The sequence below is a fragment of the Phyllostomus discolor genome, chromosome 5, assembly GCF_004126475.2.
Source record: "Phyllostomus discolor isolate MPI-MPIP mPhyDis1 chromosome 5, mPhyDis1.pri.v3, whole genome shotgun sequence".
NCBI lineage: Eukaryota > Metazoa > Chordata > Mammalia > Chiroptera > Phyllostomidae > Phyllostomus > Phyllostomus discolor.
Window position 1 is genome coordinate 111,923,636 of NC_040907.2, and position 20,173 is coordinate 111,943,808.

Here is a 20,173-nt window from a genome sequence, read left to right on the forward strand (position 1 = left end):
GAAATATGCAACAGAGTAGTATATGGCTCTCATTACTCACATATGCACTATCTGTGCCTTTCTAAAATGTTTGCTGACCCTAGGATTACATAATTATTTGTATCTTTATTGTGGATATTTACATGTTTATTTTTTTGTGCTCACCTCCACCAGGTCAACTCCACAAGAGCAGGAACTTTGTCTTGTTCATGCCATATTCTTAGGTCTAGCACAGTGCTTGACACTAGCAAATGCTTAGGAAATATTTTCTTGAATGAATGAATGAATGCTCCTAGAAAGCCTTTCAGAATCCAGGGTTGAACTTGCTTCTTGGAGTGTCTCAGATCCTTGAAAAGCCTGGGTCTCGGGGAGAAGAGAATGGTAAATGTGGCAAAGCTTGGGCTAGGAGAACAGTACATGAGAGAAATATGAGAGAGCACACAAGGCTCAGTGGGGAGTTTTGGGGAAGAAGACCCAGGAGAGATGGAGAGATGGCAGCTCTGGTATCTGAAGGTCCTGTAAGCAGGCTGTGGAAACACAGCCAGGCAATCCCCACTGATCTGTGAGCATCATCTCTTGTGGAGTCAGACATGAGAGATAGAAAAGTGAGATGCTGGAATGATAGTGAAGACATCTGGGGCTGTAGTCAAGACCAGAAAATAACAAAAATGAGCACTCCATTCTCCTGTGCCTTTGGGTCACTCCACTACCTTCTTTTCTACATAAGGAAGAATAATAGGACTTTGGGATTTAAATTAATCAGGGCCAATATTATGGCAACCCCACAGTTGTTGAAATCTGTTTTACATATGGTGTATATTGATTCTGATTTGTTGCAAGTGTATTTATCTTCATTGCCAATGTAAATATTTCTGTAACATGCAAAGATGTATTTATAAATGCTGCATTATTGATTTTTCTCGTGTTGCAAACACATTTATCTCTTTGTTCATGAAAATGTATCTAGGAAATAGTAAGATTGATTTATGGAGAAAGGTATGGGGAGGAAGAGAGGTGGTGCTGAGCTGGATAAACTGTCCTTGACCATGGCTGAAGGAGACTTGTGGGTCTATCAGAAGGTGCATATTTAATTGGAGGAAACTGCTCTCAGAGGCAAGGGATACTTTCAAAGTCCTTTTATAAAGCATTCTCATGTTCTTATTGGAATCAGCTATGCTGATTTGCTTTGGTTAAGAGAGACCCCAAAAAGAAGCACTCTAGGCCAGGAGATACAAAAGAGCAGCTCCCATTGGTCCCAAATGTAGTTTCAGTTAGTGTACGTTTGAGTGAAAAGTATTGACTGAAGTTAGAGGGGAGGCTAAGCTTTGCCATGGGAGGATGCCAACACAGAAGATTTCTGAAAGGTAAAGTATAGAGGTAGGCAGCAGACCAGAGAGGTAAAGAGTAAGGTACAATGTGCACATGCCTACACCTTGACACCTAATTAGTGAATCCAGAGCAGGTGGGCAGCCTGGGGATGATGCCTTTAAAGACATCTCCTCTAGCAGCTTTCATTGCCCAGATGTTCAGAATTTCCTCAGGGAGGCCTCTTCTAAGCAGGTACCTTCATGAGCTATAAAAACTAGGGTCCAGGTTGCCTACCAGGGAATTTTGGTGTTTCCATGCACATCCTGGGGTTCAGATGTTCTCAGATCAGATCACCACTTTAGGCAGATGCATGAAGATGGCAGATTGGACACAGATAGTCAATCATTTGCATGTACCTTGGCAATGAGGGGGAAATAAGATCTACCACAGGCATCTTACTGGGGAGACAGATGGGAAGATGCCATGAGCCTGGAAGCACTGGAAACATGCTGCCTGCCCACAACTACTTCCATCCAGGTGTGACCACCTGGGTGCCATCACCTGTCACTCTTTCATGTGGCCTTATGTGACTTATCATATTGATATGTCATTCAATGATTTGAATGACTTATTGGTAGCCTAACAGAAGAGCCTATTTATTAACCATTGAGAACATGCTGAATATTTGTCTGTGATCTTTAATCTTCACCCATCCTGTTAGAAAGAGATGAATTAAGAAAATGAAGTCCTGAGACACTGAAAGGCTTGCCTCAGTCAGTGCTTATAGAACCTATACATACATCAGAATCACCTGGAGGGTGGTGAAAACACAAATTGGTCAGGGCCACCCCAAAATTTCTGAGGCAGTTGATCTGATGTGAGGCCCAAGAATTTGCATTTCTTGAAAGGGTCCAGATGGTGCTGATGTCACAGCCCTGACACCACACCTTGAGAGCTACTGGTCTACCTAAAACAGTCCAGCCATTCAGAGCCAGAATTCATACCCATGTCTGTCTGATTCCAAAACCTATGTTGTTTTAGCTGATACAAATTGCTCCATGCTATGTGTCCCAAATGAACCTTGTGTTTAAACATATCAGTGCCTTCTCTACCCCTTGGTTCTCTATCTGGCTCCTTCTACCCATCCTTCATGACTCAGCCTAATGTTTTCACTTCTAGGAAGTATTTCTTTTTTTCCGAAGGCACTGACTGCTCCTCCTCTGTTTCTGGGCTCCCCCATGCAGAATTCTGCTTTTAGTCTCTCTCATGTTGTTTAGTTGCTCCTCTGACCATTTGCCTATCTCTCTCTGTGGACCCCATGAGAGGGATAGTCCTTGCTTTATGTGCTGCTGAGCCTTACCTAGTAGGTATTCAGTGACTGTAGGTAGAACAACTGGTTGAATTATTTCAGCTAGTTAATCAGGTACCTAAGGTTTATAGAAGCCCTACCTATGATGAGCAGCTCTTCTTATTTCTGGAGTGGGGGAGGCACTTTCTAGCAGTTGTTGCTGAAGAGACTAGTTTGCCAAAGATGCTAAATTAGATGTGTGCTAGTGCAGCTTTCTCCAGGCTAGGCACCCTGGCTTGTTTCAAGGGCCATCCTATTTAATAGAAACATCTGCTTTCTGCTGCCTGCCAGTGTTGGCTTGGAGCCTGGGTGGTTGGATGCCCATGTTCTCCTTTATTCCTCCCCATGTGTCCCTTCCAAAACTGTGCACTCAAGATGATGAGTGCTCCAGGAAGGCAGCTTTGGTGTGTGAATAGTTGGGCTTTCCTGTTCAAACCTCTAAATAGCTTTTTATAGGTATTGTCACTCTGAAATATGGTAGAACCCACTGTGTGCTGGGCACATTATTGAGCTTGGAAATCTTTGAAAGAAAAAGTGTGAATTTGAGATGAGAGAGATCCCTCTACATAGACTAAAGGTTATGGGAGGTGATGGATGGAGTTGATTGGCCTGAACCATGAGGTTGGCATAGCAGAGATGGGGGGAATATTTTTGGGGTAGAAACACTGAGTTCTACTAAGACAAAAATGGAGGTGAAGCCATAAGCATTTGGGCTGCCTGTTTGTCATCTAGAGATGCTCTGTGAACCTCTGTGCAGGGGCACAGTTGTGAATAAATACCAAGGGAAAAGAAGACATCTCCATTTCAAATGTAGGGATGAAACAGTAGTGCTGCACGCCTTGGAAGTAATCCATTTAATCCATACTTATGGAAACTGCAGTCATGTAGAGCAGTTCAGTATTTAGACTCAACTGTGTAATTCATTCTGATGTTTCCCATTCATCAAAGCATTGTGTTTGTTTGTATTAATATGAGAAAAAATTAAAATGTAGGGGGAAAGATCCCCCTCCTTTGCAGGTAAATTACAATGGAGTTATAGCCCTTGGGGCCCTTCAAGCACAGCAACATCTTGCTTCAATTAGATATAAATAATGAACAATAATTAGAAATAGTTCTTCATCAAATTTGTTATTTTATGTTTCCTTTCATTTGTAATGTATTGAAAGGAGTACTGAGCTCTGATTCTGGACTGTGTAGCAGGGCCTGAAAGATTGCTACGGAGTATGTCCCCAAAGCAAGAGGAAGTATTCATTGCTGGCTCCTCAGTGCACATGCTGTGAAGGCTGGTGTCAGCCTGGGTTCAGTGTTGCAGATACAAACATGGGCAGCTTCAGCTTCAGCCTTCCAAATTCTTAAACTCTAATGGAGGACATATATAGATAATAATAGTGCAGAATAATTGCTGCTAGTTACTGGACACTGACTTTGCATCAGGCACTGCTCTAAGAGCTGAATACACATAATCCCATTTAATCTCTACTGCAGCCCTCTGCTGTAGGCTTTGCTTCTAACTATTCATTCATTCATTCATTCATTTATCTATATCTTTCTTAAGAAAATTCTTTTAAATTTTTATTTATTTATTTTTTAGAGAGAGGAAAAGGGAAGGAGAAAGAGAGGGAGAGAAACATCAATGTGTGGTTACTTCTCATGTGCCCCCAATTGAGAACCTGGCCTGCAACTCAGGCATGTGCCCTGACTGGGAATTGAACCAGCAACCCTTTGGTTAGCAGGCCTGCACTCAATCCACTGAGCTATACTAGCCAGGGCAGAAAATTTTGTATTGTTGTTCAAGTACAGTTAGTTGTCTCCATTTCCCGACCCCTACCCCCCACCCTCTCTACCCATCCTCACCTCCCATCCTTGATCCTACCCCACTTTGGCTTTGTCCAGGGGTCCTTTTATATGTTCCTTGATGACCCTTCCCCATTTTCCCTTGTTATCCCCTTCCCCCCCTCTGGTTACTGTCAGTTTGTTCATTATTTCAATGTGTCTGGTTATATTTTGCTCGTTTGTTTTGTTGATTAGGTTCCACTTATAGGTGAGATCATATGGTATTTGCCTTTCCGTGCCTATACTTTCAGGGAGCATTTCTATAGTTTGTTACTCTAACCTTATTTTTAAAAGATTTGAAAACTGAGGCACAGAGTTTAGCTAACTTGCCCAGGCCCTCAGTATTTAGTGATGGTGGTTGGGAAGTAAGGCCTGTTGTTGGACTCCAGAGTCCCTGCTTGATCCCACCCTGGTGTGCCACACTCTGAAGTCAGGGAGATCATGCTGTCCTAGAGCCATGCAAATTGTAGAGATGGCACCAGGAGTTGAGGGGTAGCCATGGGGAGAGGCTTCCTGTGGGGAAAGGTAGCAGCTGGATCATCAAGAGGTTTGTAGAAGTGTATCACATGAATGAATGAGATAAAGGGATTCCAGACAGAGGGAATCCATGGTTTGGTGCTATAGAGGTGGACTGTGTGGGAGTTCTCATTTCAACATTGACTATGGAGCTGTGTGTAGGGTGAGCAACAGCTGCAGATGAGACCAGGGATGGAGGATTTTGAAGGTCATGTCAAGAAGATTAGATTTCCTTGGAACAATGACTCAGTGAGAAGTGGGGATGCTATTCTAGTTGATAAAAAAGAGGATACCAATTTCCAGAAGAGAAATAAGCAAAGAGCAATCAGTTGAAGCCTGTAGTAACAGCCTGTCTCACTACCAAGCTTTTTGTTTTTTGAAATTCTGTTCTTTGTGTGACATTCTCTCAACACACTAAGCCAGGTGCGGCTCTCTTGGGCAAGTAAGAACTTTGTGCCCGTTGGTCCTTTCTAGTGTGACTCCATTTCTTACACCAGAGGGCTTTCCTCCTCCTCCTCTGCCACTGGGTCTTGGGCTGTTTCTAGGCTTTTCTGATACACCCCTTCCTTCAGTGTATACCTGGCCTGAGTTACCTGCTTCTCTTCCATGTACAAAAAACCCAAGGCCCTCAGAAATGTCTGGTTTTATCTTTGCCATCTTTTAAGTAATGGTCAACACAAGAAAATCATTGATCTCATATAAAAACCCAAATTTATTTTTTTATTGACAAACAAATTGGTGGGAGATGCCCAAAAGCTGACAACAGGTTAGAACTCCAGAAGAGCTGTGAGCTTTGGAGGCATGTGCCTCTTAATTAGTATAATCCCTGGGTGTGTGTCTGGCCCACTCCAGCACTCAGGGTCATAGAGCAGTCACTGTCATCACTCTTATGAACATATTTTTCTTTCCCGTGCTGCAGGTGTTTGAGTTGAGGCCGTCAGTATCCAGCCTCTCATGTTGCCCTGACTCCCACTTTGTGATTGTCTGTCTATATGTTTCTGAAGCTAGACTGTAAGCTCCTTGAAGGCAAGAATCATGTCTTATTCATCCTTTTGTCCCTTGAACTTAGCACAGGACCTGGTTTTAGGTGTGGATAACTTTACTGAGTTAATGTATGCTGAGGAAACATAACTTTGATAGAAGAGGCCTTGGCAAGTCACACTCTGGGCTGAGGGATCTGTGCTGCTGGGGATTAATGGTGAAGAATGTGGGCCATGGGTCACAGCTGGGCTCAGATCTCAGGAGGGCCTTGCAGCCCATTGTATCCATTCAGTGGCAGCCTGGGCCCATGGCTCACAATGTTTTTGCATTTCAGGACATTCCAGGACCTGTCCAAACAAGTGGAGATATCTTATGGCACCGTCCGGGACTCTGCTGTGTATGAGTACTTCCGAGCCAAGGGTACCAACCCCCTGGAGCAGGACAGTACATTTGCTGAGCTCTGGAGGACCATCAGCAAGAATGGAGGGGCTGACAACTGTGTGTCCAGTCCTTCAGAAGGCATCAGGAAGGTAGGCGGGAGCTGGCCATCTGGGCATATGTGTGCTGTGATAGGTGCTGTGGGAATAGTCATCCCCAAGGTGGGCATCTTCTTTGAACAGCCCTGTCACCTGCAGAGTCATCCATCTTCAGTGGGTCAGATAGGCATTTCTCCCTGGCCTGTGAGTGTCAAGTGGAAATGCACACATATTCTTTAGGTAGGTGCTCATTCTTGGCAACAGAAGAGGAAGAGGCTGCCTGTAGGTACCACATGGTTGGTTTTCAAGGGGGTCAGTGCAGAGCAGGCTGGTTAAGCTTGAGACAAGAACCTCCCTCCTTGTGGGCTCATAAGATGGTGACCCAGGAGTGCCTTCTTACCCCACATAAAAACACTCAGAAAGGAAAAAGCAGAGAGCCAGGCAAGAGGTGGGGGAAGTGAGAAAACAAGGTTCAGGAGAGAGTGGTACACTGTGGGTCTCAGCTGTGGAGAAGGGGTGTGCTTGGGAGATGGTGGTAAGGGCATCAAGCTCAGGATGGAGGCTGTGCTTGCAGAAAACAAGGGAGGATAGGGTTGGAAGAAGCCAAGAGAGAGGGAGGGTGGAGAAAAGTCATCACATTCTTTAGCACTCAGAATTTGCTAATTTATTTCAGTTAATTTCCATTATGAACTGAATTGATCATCATTACCCCATTATACAGATGAGAATCAGAGACACTAGGTCACCCTCCTGTTAGGGCCAACGCCAGGGATTTCAGGCTGAGGTATTTGGCATTTCTCCACCAAATGCTGTGGAGATCAGTGAGGAGGAAGAGAATGAAATGAAGGCAGGTGTCATAGCATGCTGCTGTTGGTGATATCCTTTGTCCAGTGATCCTCACATCTAGTGGCTACTGTCCCTGTGGCCATTAGTGAATGAGGTGAGAAAGATGTGCCCTCATGTCCAGCACCACTGCCTCTCTGAACAGGGTGGTTCTCCAGGGTACCTCAGCTCCCCTCCCTTCCATTTCCTCTCCACCTGCCCACCCCTTCTGTGGCACTTTCCACACAAAGTCGTGTGCATTCTCTCTCACATACACACACTCAGACAGGCTCACATACACTCACACACATGATCTTACACACAGACCCCTGTCCAGCCTGCCTCAGGTATCTATGTCTATGGAACCATCTCATAGGTTTTCACACTCTGCCACATACTCACACACTTATGCACACACACACCTGGGTTCAGTACCCCCAGCTGCTTGGAGATCACTTGACCTGAATGCAGAAGGCAATGGATATAAAGGGACAGTCTGGGGAATGCTTCAGGGCCACCAGGGTCCACCACCCTGCTCTTCATGATGACAAGCGTCCTCAGCAATCTTCCAGCCCTCCCAGGAGAACCCCAAGGAGGCTCAGGGAGAGAGGTAGAGATGTAGTCCTGCTTCAGAAGCAGTGGGCATTCTGTCTGAGCGTGGCCTCTGTCCTGGGGAGGGACATGATGGCTGGCTGTAGCACCTGGGCATATTGAGAACCCCACAGGCATGTGTCCTCACATTGCAGTTAGCTCAGGATGGCTTCTTGTCCCTGAGCCACTTTGAAAAGCAGGAAGTGTCTGGGTTTTGGAGCCTGACACATCTGAGTGTGAGTACCAGTTCCATTGCTCACCAGCTGTGTGAACTGGAGCACCACTCTTCTTGTCCTGAAACCCTCAGAGTTGAGAGAGGCCTGGGCAACTCTGGGGTTTCTTTCAATGCTTAAAACATTTAAAAGTTCACATTATGATAAAGTTTGAATGTTTACATTGAATGAAGTAATACCCTAGCAAATATAATAAAGTGCAATATAAATGTTGCTATTCCCATGCTTACAAGATTTATTAAAACCTCTTCATTTTTAGTGCACTACATAGGATGGTGCTCTGACCTTGAGCCATTGGTCTTCTTTCATCCCTGACAGGGAATATTCATGGCTGTAGGTGACCTCATTTGGAGATAATGAATACAAAGTTGATTTAAGGCTTTTCATTAATGTAAGTCCTGGGCCAAATGGCCTTAGAGTTCCTCTTGTCTGCTTTCTTTGTCTCTCTTAGAGAGCCAATACTCCCATCCACATAGGATGCTTATGAAGATTCATTGCAACAAAGCTATAAAAAGCACTTGTTATAAAAGAAAAGATAGCTAATTTTGACTTACTAAATTTATATTAATTACAAAACACTAAAAATATAAAAGCAAGTAACATATTGGGAGGAGATATTTATAGTGCATAAAACCTGTATAAGATTAGTATCAAGATTATATGAATAACTTTTACAAATCAATAAGAAAAGTTCAAACAATTTAATAGAAAAGTGGGCAAAAGACTTACAAGGCCTTTCACAGAAGAGACAACGCATATGGCCAATAATTACCTGAAGAGATATTCAAAATCATTAGTGATCCAGGAAATGCAAATTGAGACCATAAAGATATTTCATTTTATACCAATTAGACTTGCACAAAATAAGAGGTGGTGGAGAGGATGGGAATAGCAGGTGGTCAGTTGCAGTGGGAGTGTACTCAGTATAACCACTTTACAAACTAGTTTGTCATTCTCTTATAAAATGGAGTATTTGCATTCCCTATAATCCAACAATTCTACTCCTATGTATTCATCCCAAGTAAACTTCCATATGCATTCCAGAGACAAAAAAAGCATTGCTTATGGAGCCAAATCCCTGGAAACAATCCAAGTGAGCATTAACAGGGTAAAAAATATATAACCTGCAATGAAATGAATCCACTCTAGCTTCATGTAATAGTATGGATGAATCTTAACAGAATAACAATGAGTAAATGAAAGGCATTAAATGTAATTTCATATGGGTCATATAATAATAACTTACAACACAATACCCTTTTAAAAATATATGGGACTCATACACACATCCATACTAATGATAAAACACAAGCTTAATGAAAGTGGTTACTGCAGAGGGGAGGGGCAGAGCCACAGGGTGGGGAGAAAAGCCTATTCATGGATATAAGTCAAGTTCAGTGTAGGCTTTAGCTTCAAGGTCTTTTTAAACAGTGTATTTCTCATTATAATAAATAATAAATGAGTTAATTTAAAAAGTTGGCCATTCCTGGACAAAAGGATGGGTGTTTGGAACCAAGAATTATGATCAATCCCATTCTGTGCACCAACCTGCTCTTTGAAATAAATAAGTCCAGACCAAGGCAGGCCAAGTCTGGCTCTCACATGCCAGCTCCTTCTCTCCTTGCAGGCTCCCCTGTGCTGCCTACTTCTCCTCCTGGTGTATGTCACAAGGGCAGACACCACTATTAAACCCCTCTGGAAGGTGATAAATTTGGATATGGGTCATCAGGGAAATGTCTCTTTGTCACACTACTTACCCCTTGTCTGTTGCTGACAATTAGAAATCATTCGCCTTCTGGTAATATTTAGGGCCCTACTCATCAATAAAGCAAGGTTAAGAAAAATAAATAATGGAAGATGTAAGTATAGGACTCCTTACAAATGCCTATAGCTTCATAATGTTGAACCTACTCTTTTTTTTTTCAGTACATGGGATATGTTACTTTTATGAAAACTTCATTTTATAACTCACAACCTGGCTTTGGGGTCACAAATCTTTCTCTTGCATTTGGATCTTTAAGAAAAAAAATTATTTCCAGCAGCAGACAAATGTTAAGGATTTTATAACTAGTGTCATAAAATTGAGTTTATAGTGCTGTCTGAAATGGAGTGCACTGCACATTTTACTGGAAGGAGAGCTCAGATTCACTCTCAGATTCTCCTTCCTGTGACTGTTTGGATGACTACTGCACCTAAATGCTTTTATGAAACTCTTCCCATCCCTAGCCCCTACAGAGCTACCCCTAACCCCCAGTCCATGGCTTCGGAAACCTTGTGAATCCTGGGCATTGGCAGACCAGGCTGGCAATGGCCATGTCCTGAGTGAGGGTCATGTTCTGAATCCAGGCACTGTAAGGAAAAATCCAGCATGTTGGGAAATATGGACCCAATTTTGGTATTCAAGGACAAGTGGCTTCTCTAAATACCAAACAGAGCCTGCTTCTGTGTGGAGCAGGCCATCTGCAAAGGTGAGGAGGGGATGCTCCTGAGGGGTGTTGCAGGAAACTTCTTCAGCTAGGGGAAGATGACCCCACTTCTAACTTTCAATTCTTTCTTGGTGACTCTGCTGCATTTCTGGAGAGTGCTTAGTAGTGAAATGATGTCTAATTGCTGCTAAAGTTAAGAAGCTTGGTATGGAGGGTAACCTTAGAGAGATGTTATTACTTTTTCATTGGGAGTGCTGTTTTTAATGACTTGGCACCAGTTTAGGTGGGAAACTGCTTAGCAAGAATTGATCACTGTTCCACCAAATCAGAACTGAAAGAAGGGGTTACAAGTGTCATGATTGCCCTACCACTGTGACCTACTCTCTCTTCCCAGTGTCCATCCAGACAAGGAAGGGCAGATCTTTCTGGGCTCGCTGAAGAGAGCAGGAAGGAATTTGGAAGGAGAGGGAAGTTTCATTTATTTATTAAGAACCTACAACATACATGTTTTTCAACAAACCTCCCTGGCACCCAGTAAATCTCAATGAATACTTGAACAATGATTAAAATAAAATAAAAATTAAAAATAAAAAAGAAGAAAAAAATCTTAGTGAATACTGGATTGTCCCTGAGTGAGGCATCTATTTTCTGTCTGACTGAGTAGAGTCACATAAATTAGGGAAGTAGTTAGTGCCATCAATTAGCTGGTTATCCCCCATGGCTTCTGTAATGAAAGGGACAAGAGAAATAGCTCTGGGGTCCCTTTCAGGATTATCTCTGGATAGCCATTTCTTAGGGAAGACCATTTGATCTTCAGAGAGAAGGGAGAGCTGCCTTCATTCCCCTTAGTCACCTGCACCTGCCAGACTTGAGGAAAGACTGGCAGGAAAGGGCTGGCATACTACCGTCCAAGGGCCAAGTCTGGCCCACCACCTGTTGTAAATAGTTTTATTGGAACACAGCCATACCCATCCATTCCCATAATGCCCATGGATGCTTTTTGCTACTTTGGCAGACCTGAGCAGTTGTGACAGAGATCGTAAGGTCCCCGAAGCCTAAAATAGTTTATTTCCTGACTCTTTACAGGAAAAATTTGAGCAGTGGGTGGTCCAGGAATACTGACCCTGGGTCTATATCCTCTAACAGCACATGGGCACATGCAGCAGCACATAATATAGCTCGACACCACCTAATAGCATGTAGGCATGCCTTGTGGTGTATCATCTAGCTCTATGCCATTGAGTAGCATATAGATTCTGCCTACAGACTGTCCTTTCTTGTCCTATTCAGGTCTAACTCTGTTGGCCCAGAAGCTTCCCCCTCACTGCACCAGCACCTGGCTTTGTTCCTGCCTGGCCTAGTCTCTCCCTGGAATCTATTGAGCAGGTTCTATGTCCCTGGCACTGTGCCAGATGATGTACATAGATTCTTCCTTTTATCCAGAACAAAACTACTCGTTTAGTATTGTCTCCAGCATGTAGAAGTGGGACCTGAACCTCAGAGAGGTTAAGTGGCTGTTGAAGGTCACATAAATAAGAGTAAACCATGGCATAGTCATCAGAGTCTCACTTCAACCTGCCCCTTCCCAGGGACATCCCCATTTCAATACCTCAGCATGTCTCCATGCCCCCCTTCCCTGTGCATAATCTTTACTTACACCTTTATTTCCCTTCCTCTTTTACATCATCAAAATAGTAAGATGTATGCCTGGCTCTCATTTTTAAAAGGCTTAGCTCTCCTTCCATGTATCACATCAAAGGTTTTTTAAGTCTTTGATTTTTATCTTTTGATTTGCAAGCTATTAAAATATCAATTAGAAAAAATCTGAGATGCAGAATTCAACTGGCAAGTGATTCAAATTTATATGATAATAATTTTGTTACAATAAATCAGACTTTAATGTTGTCGGTGGGCTTTTATTTTCTCTAGCTTATCAACTCTATCAAGTAACATCCAGCATAACACAATTTCTGTGCAATGCAAGGGCTGACCTAGACTGCCAATTTATTAAGCCTTTCCATAAATCAGATCTAATATTTAATAACATTGTCAAATGGAATACAGTGTTAATAGTTTAAATGTCAGTCTTCACAGCTCATTGAGCTCTTTAAATAAATAGACAAATAGTTCACTTCAGACCCTGAAGCTGGAGATAGTGTTTTTCAGAGGGAAGTAGCTTTTGAGTCCAGCAGTTGTAACAGAAGGTGGTTTTTTCCACTCAGTAAATATCTCTGAGGTCATAAAGTACGAATACAAATGCAGGGAGAAAATGTGCTCACAAATCTTATTTATTTCCACGCTGATCCAGTGCTTGCCCTGGCAGCAGCTTTTGAGTGAGTATTGCCTGTTAGCACCTGCATTTGTTCCTTCCCTTTGCTCTCTGCTCTGTGGCGAGGGCTGCTTTCACTCTACACACTCCCTGTGGAGTGTCAGGGACCATGCCCTTTGGAAGAGAGAGTGGTCCCAGGAGGACCCTACCTCCCACTCAAGAATCAGGAACTTTGTGCCCCACAGTGCTCTCCATTTGGAGGGAGTGAGGTGAGGAGGCATCCTGGTTCCACAGCATGCTGGGAGTTCTACTGAGGTGGAAGAAGAAGCTTTCATGGATGGTACCCCTTTGCATTTTGGGGATTATCAGGAGGGTTTGGCCAAGTTGATGAAGGGGGTCCTTAACACAGGCCTGATAGCCTAGAAAATGGACTGATACAAACTACACAGCCTTATGTAGTGGAAAGCAGTAAGGAGCTATGGATCTTGCAGTCATGCTTTAAGGCATATGTTTTGTCCTTTCTTTGTTTCTAAATCAATGCAGATCAGGGGTTCTATATACCTCCTTCCTTCTCATGTGGAATAATAATTTATCTCAATGTCTTCTGTACTTGCTCAAAAGGCACTTATATCCATTTTGTAAGTCAGATAGTCTCTTCTCTTTATTCATTCATTTATTCACTAATTTCCCCATTCAATAAATGTAGTTTGGATAGCTTCTACATAGGAGTTTTGTATTTAAGTTCCAATTTCAGCCTAATTTAATTCATGGCTTTGGTCAAGTGAATTCAGCCCTTTCAGCTATCTGTGAGACTGAGGAAAACCTGCCCAGACTTGTGAGTTCACCAATGCATAAAATGGACAGTGTGGATTGTAGCACAAGGCTGACATTCAGTGGATGTCAGCAAACTAATTTAGTACCTGCTCTGTGTTATGAAAAGAAGATAATAAAAAATATAAAGGAAAATATTGTTTTGTTTTTTTAAGAGGTATATTTTAAATACAAGAAAATGCACGTATATTGTTTATCTCATGGGTTAAGACAATTGTATATAACAATGTAATCTCCAACCAAAACAAGATATAGAACATTTCCATCACCTTGAAAAGTTTTCTCAAGTCACTTTCTAGATATCTCTCCCTACTCCCAAAAGCAACCACTTACACATTTCTAGTGCTGCAGATTAAATTTACTTGTTCTTGTAGTTCAGATAAATAGGATAACGTAAAATATGTATATTTGTGTTTAGTTTCTTTCACCCAACAAAATCCCTATGAGATTTATCTACGTAGTTGGGGATGTCAGTACTTAGTTCTTTTTTTCCCTTTGAGTAGTATAGTGTTCTATTATATGAACAAACTTTCATTTGTTTTTTTTATTCTCCAGGTAACGTACATTTCAGTTGTTGATAACTTATGGCTATTATGAATAAGACAACATGATAATTTTTACATGTCTTTTGTGGAGATATGTTTTCATTTCTCTTTGCTAAGTACAATATGAAAGAGTAGAATTCCTATGTCTATGAGGAACTGCTTCATCACCTCCAATGTGGTTACTCTATTTTACACTCCCACTATTAACAACCTACTTAGGTACTTATAAGTTTCAGTTGCTGGACATCCTAGCCAACATTTAGTGTTGTCAGTGTTTTTGACTATATAATTCAAGAATATCTGATGTGAAGGCTATCTCATGGTTTTGATTCCTATTCCTTTGGTGACTAATGATGTCAAGCTCTCTTTCATGTGCTCATTGGCCTTCCAAATAGTTTCTTTCATGAATTGTATGCTCAAGTCTTTTGTTAATTTTTACTGGGAACTTCCTGTTTTCACTGTTGATTTAGGTGAGCTTTTTAAAGTATATTTTATGGATATAGGTCTTTGATGAAATATAAATAATGCAAATGTAATTCCCAGTCTGTAATTTTCCCATTTATTTTCTTAATGCCATCATTTGAGAAGTAGAAAATTTTAATTTTGATAAAAACCCATATATTATTTTTTTTACTTATGGTTAATGCTTTTTTGTGACATGTCTAAGAAAGTTACAAGTTTTATTCTAGAAGTTTTTACATTATATATATGCTGCGTCTAAATTTTGGTTTGTGTATGGAATAAAGAAGTGGTTCAGGTTGACTTTTTCTCTTCTATACATATATCCAATTCACTGACTTTGTACCAGTTATTAAAAAGACTTATATCTACTTAACAAGGTAGCAAGTAGACTAGCTGCCTTGATAAAAAATCAACTGGCAATATACGTGTTTGTCTATTTCTGGATTCTCTATTATGTTCCATTGATTTATATAGCTATTCTTATGTCAATACAAAAATGTATTGATCACTGTAGCTTCATAATTATTCCTTAATTCTATCCTTTAAATCATGTATTATAGGTTCTCCAACTTCTTTTTTTATAAGATTTAGGCAACTTTAGAGTTTTTTGCATTTCCATTTAAATTTTAGATCACTTTGTCAATTTCTTTAACAAAACTTGAGATTTTGATAGCTATTATATTGAATCAATAGATCATTTTGGGAAAATTGATATCTTTACAACACTGAGTCTTCAAATCCACAGACACAGTTTTTCCTTTCAAAACACCAACTTTGACATTATTGATTTTATCTGCTTTTATATTTTATTGATTTCAGCTTTTTTGCTGATTTTTTATTTCTTCTATTTACTTTGGTTTTAATTTGTTCTTACCTCTTCTAGCTTCTTAAAGTTGAAACTTTAGATCATTGTTTTTATTCTTGTTTTCTTCCCTAACATAAGTATTTAAAGCTATAAATTAATTTCCCTCCATTCACTGTTTTAGTTGACTCCCATGGAGCTTTAGATGTTGCATTTTCATTATCATTCAGCTCTAAATGTAAAGCATCAGACTTAGTCATTTTCTTCAAGGTATCCCTACTGACTTCTCAAGGACAGCAAATGATTGTGACTTCATGTGGAGAAGGCTTCTGGGACAGAGAACTGGGATTTATTCTGCTTAGTGAGGTTGAGAAAAGCTTTCTAAGGTAGTCTTATCATGCACAAGCATTTTGCAACCCAAATGCCAAATTCCTTTTCAGTTTTGAAGATATCATTGTGAGAATGTGAGAGAAAGTTGGCAAACAGGAAATAAAATACACAGAAAAATAAGGGAAACCAGAGAGAAAAAAAAAGTTGCCTGGCCTGTGAGCAAAACCCATTTTTTTTAAAGTTTCTTTTTTTAAAAGATTTATTTATTTATTTTTAGAGCTGGAAGGGGGGAGAGAGAGAGAAAGGGAGGGAGGGAGAGAGAGAAACATCAATGTGCGGTTGCTGGGGGCCATGGCCTGCAACCCAGGCATGTGCCCTGGCTGGGAATCGAACCTGCGATACTTTGGTTCACAGTCCGCGCTCAATCCACTGAGCTATGCCAGCCATGGCGCAAAACCCATTTTTAATTCTACTAAATGTGTAGTTTTCTTGTAGGGGATTGTGGGGAGTTGTATTTTCTCTGCTTGACAGTCACTGTTTACAGAACCCCTTCTTGGGTCTCAGGCTTAGTGTCAGGTGTTTTGGCTACCTAACATGCCTGAGCCTTTTTCACATGCTTTTAACTCTGCTACAACCTAACTCCAAGTGCACTAAGGTTAAATAGCCCCTCATCTATGTCAATATTTAAAATAATAATAGATTTTGAGAGGAAATTTTAGGTTACACACTTATAATTTAAATGTAATATGCTACCAATATAAGAAGTTTAGAATATTCCTAAAAATAAGTAGAAAAGAACCAACCAAATATGTTTTTTCCCACCACCTAAATAAAGTACTAGGAACTCTTGTTTTTGTGTAGTCTTTTCTGAATGTTTCAAAAATTGTAAAAAATATGATGTTATAAAAATATAACTTGTCCTGCCTTTTTCTAACACCATTGTAAAACTTTACAAAAATCATTTTAGTGGCTAATCAATATTTCATCAAATACATGTAAAATAATTTATTTAAGCATTTCCTTCTCAATTGTCATTTGGTCATTTCCACTTTTTCACAAATATAAACATTATAATGAACCTCATCATGACAATGGATTTGCTACATGTATTTCTTCAGGTCAAATTCTCTTTTTAAAATTCTATTTCATTTTAGAGAGAGGGGAAGAGAGAAATAGAGGGAGAGAAACATTGATGTGAGAGTGAAACATCGATGGTTGCCTTTCATCTGTGCCCTGACCTGGATATAGAACTGGCAGCCTTTCACTGTGTGGGACAACGCCCAACCAAGCCACACCAGTAAGAGCTTCAGGTCAAATTCTTAAAAGTAGAATTATGATATCAAAAAAGTATATAAACATTTAAAGTTCTTGATAAAATATTCCTGCGAATTGCAATAAGTAGGGGCTTATTCTTATCTTTGGGATCAAAAAAATACTCAGGTTTCAGCGTTTCTTCTTCTTTTTTTAAAAAATCAAATCCTATGGATTTTTGTAGAATTTTTTTATAAATTGTTTTTTTTTACTTTTCCTATGTCCTTTATTGTGATTTTTCTTTTTTTCCTCTTTGTACAGATGCATATATACATGTATTTTTTTGCTGTATTTTACTTTATTATTCTGGAGACTGGAGTTCAGAAGAAATCACTTTTATTTCAACTCATGTTTTTATTGGCGCACATTCAACATTGCCATCAGTGATCCATGAATTTTAGTGGGTATAAGGAAATTGAGTAAGGTCACAGTTAGATATCTTCATGTAATACTCAGAATTGATGCACATAGACTCCTTTGGCAAATGTGTATTTCTACAATGATTTACTATATGAAATATTGTATCTTTTATCCAGTCATTTATTTCATCAACTCATTTACTAGTATTGAGCTCAGTTAATATGTAAGAGTGTACTCAATCCTTTCCTCCTAACATAGAGTTAGAATTGGTGTAGGTCAAAGTGAAAACAAAGACTGACCTTGGACAGTATGTTATTTCAGAAATAAAAAAAAAGTTTTCTTTTTTCTTACTCTACTGAGAAGCCTTCCCTCCTTTGGGACCCTGGGTCAATGTTTGGACAATAATTTAATCATAATGGCTTCCAATAGAGAGGCCTGGAATGGATTGAGTGTGGTATTTTCTCCCATGTATTAGCTCAGTTGTGCTTCAACACAGCCCACTTCATTAATGAGGAAACTAAAGTTTGAGGAGAGCAAGAGACTTCTGAAAATCAAGCTTTAGTCAGTACTGGACCCAAGGTTTGAACTCAATATTTTTGTTACACCAGTGCCTGTAGCATTAGTTTGTGAGACTCAACAAAAATGGAGGAGATACATGATCGAAGAGGAGCTTTAGTTCCCTCCTGCCAATCACTGTGTTTTCTGTTCACAGGAGGGAAAGCTGACAGTTCCTTTCTGTCTCTGCACATTTGTACACCATGATGTGTGCTGCATGCCATACCATTTCCTTCCTTTGTTGGCCAAGCTGGTTTCTGGTTATCTTTCAAGTCTTAGCCAAAGTATTCACACTTCCTGTGTTCTACCTGAAGTTCCTCCGTCCTCTACACAGGGCCAGGGGCTTTCCTAAGACACTGTGTATCCTAGAGTACCACTTGATCAGATGTAACTCTATTCTCAGTGTCCTGCTCTATCACATTCTTCACTAGACTCAAAGCCTCCCTGGGGCCCGACCTGTCCCTCATTAATTTGTCTGTCTGTGTCCAGGGCCTAGAGCAGAGGTAGCCTCAGCAGCAAAGCACTTGGACATCCAAAGCCTTCTATCCTTTAAAAAATCAAACAAAATAAATGTTCAATGAGTAAGAGATGAGAGTGTGCAGAAATGCATCCATGTGCAATCTTTCTTTATTGTGAATGAGTGGGATGCTGGCACCCAGTTGCAGGGAGAGCAAGGAGTAAGGAAAGACAGGGAAGGCAGGGAGGCCTAGTCATTCTCCTAGAGCAGGATCCCATACAATGAACTATGTTGGACTTATAATACTCTACTGCATAACTCTGATGCTGATTGGTTTGGGATAATACAGTCTAAAGAACAAGGAAAGCCCCCACTGTGACTCCCTTATTAAACTGCTTTGCTTTGAGTTTCAAGCATTGCCAAACAAATCTCATTATGAATTCTTTAATTACTTTCTTTTGCAATTTGTAATTTGGTAGGGGAAGCTTTGGACTCAAACCAATATCTGTGCCACCATGTTAACTTTGATTATTTTCAAACTCCTCATTAGAGAAGTGGGGGGATGTTCACTCCTCTTAAATGTGACTTTATTTTTCAGATTTCCTATGTCCTGTAATTTACTCTGTACCCAAGTCTGATATGCTTCACCTTAGTGCTGACTATAAATATGAGCTGATTTTACTTTATTTGTTCCACTGAGTATTATTGCTTTTGGGCTTTGTGACTTAAGTTTTTACATTTTGAACTGAATTGTTTACTTGATTAAATTAAAATCAAGGAGTGATTGCTAATGAAAACAATTTTGATTTATTGCATCAGCCAGTTTCTTGGAAATTTTTTAGCTTACTTTTATTGTTAGTATATTTTATTCTTGTTGTTATATATTTTTTGTTTGTCCAGGAGCAAAAAGGGAGAAAAAGGGAAATAACATTTATAAAGCATTATCATATGTGTTTTATCTTCACCAGGGTATTTTATGATATTTCTATTTTGAAAATAAGGAATGCAAAACTTAAAAAGGTTAAAAAACTTGCCCAAAGATTATCAGACTCTTTCTACCATGCATGTGTTTATTATTATTACTAATATTATTACCATCACCATTGTCATCATCAATAATAGGAAAGTATTTGAGTAGGAGTCATGGTCTCCACTGGGATAGGTAGCTCTAAGAGTTTCTTTACTCTCCAACATAATTGTATTAAGATTGTCTTTGAACTCTGTGTTTTAACATTTTAGAGTGTGTGTGTGTATGTGTGTGTGTGCGTGTGCACATGAGACAGACAGAGAGAGAGAGGAGAGATGAACAGGGAGAGAAAGAAGAGTAAGAGATGTGAAGCTGATTAACTTGAATCAGGAAGAGTAGAGAGAACAGTAAAAGCATGTCTCCCAAGGATCAGATAAAGAAAACAAATGGTGAAGAAATGGCGAAGACAGAGTGGATTGGGTATATCTACTATTTGGAGTAGATATACCCAATTCTCCATATAGAGAATTGGGTATATCTACTAGACTCTCTACATGGAGAAGGTCTTGGGCCTGTTCTGTGAGACCCAGATCTAAGACCTCAGTTAGTTATACATAAGGTGTTGAGGGGTGATCACAACACTTTGTAGTAGGTGTTTGTCATCCCTGGGCTATGTGGCAGGTTTCTATTAAGGCAGTGCCCCTGGCAGACCCCTCTGGTGGCAAATCTTTCTGATTCTTTGACTTTAAAAAGCTGTACATCCTGACAGTA

The 20,173-nt window shown here is 40.3% G+C and overlaps 1 protein-coding gene across 1 annotated transcript in view; it reads left to right on the forward strand.

The window, feature by feature from the left end:
- GRID1 (glutamate ionotropic receptor delta type subunit 1) overlaps window positions 1–20,173 on the forward strand; it is a 731,665-nt gene that overhangs the window by 679,559 nt on the left and 31,933 nt on the right. The window contains exon 13 of the mRNA XM_028514000.2: window positions 6,300–6,495. Within this exon, the coding sequence (XP_028369801.1) occupies window positions 6,300–6,495 (196 nt within the window). The remainder of the gene's footprint in view (window positions 1–6,299; window positions 6,496–20,173) is intronic.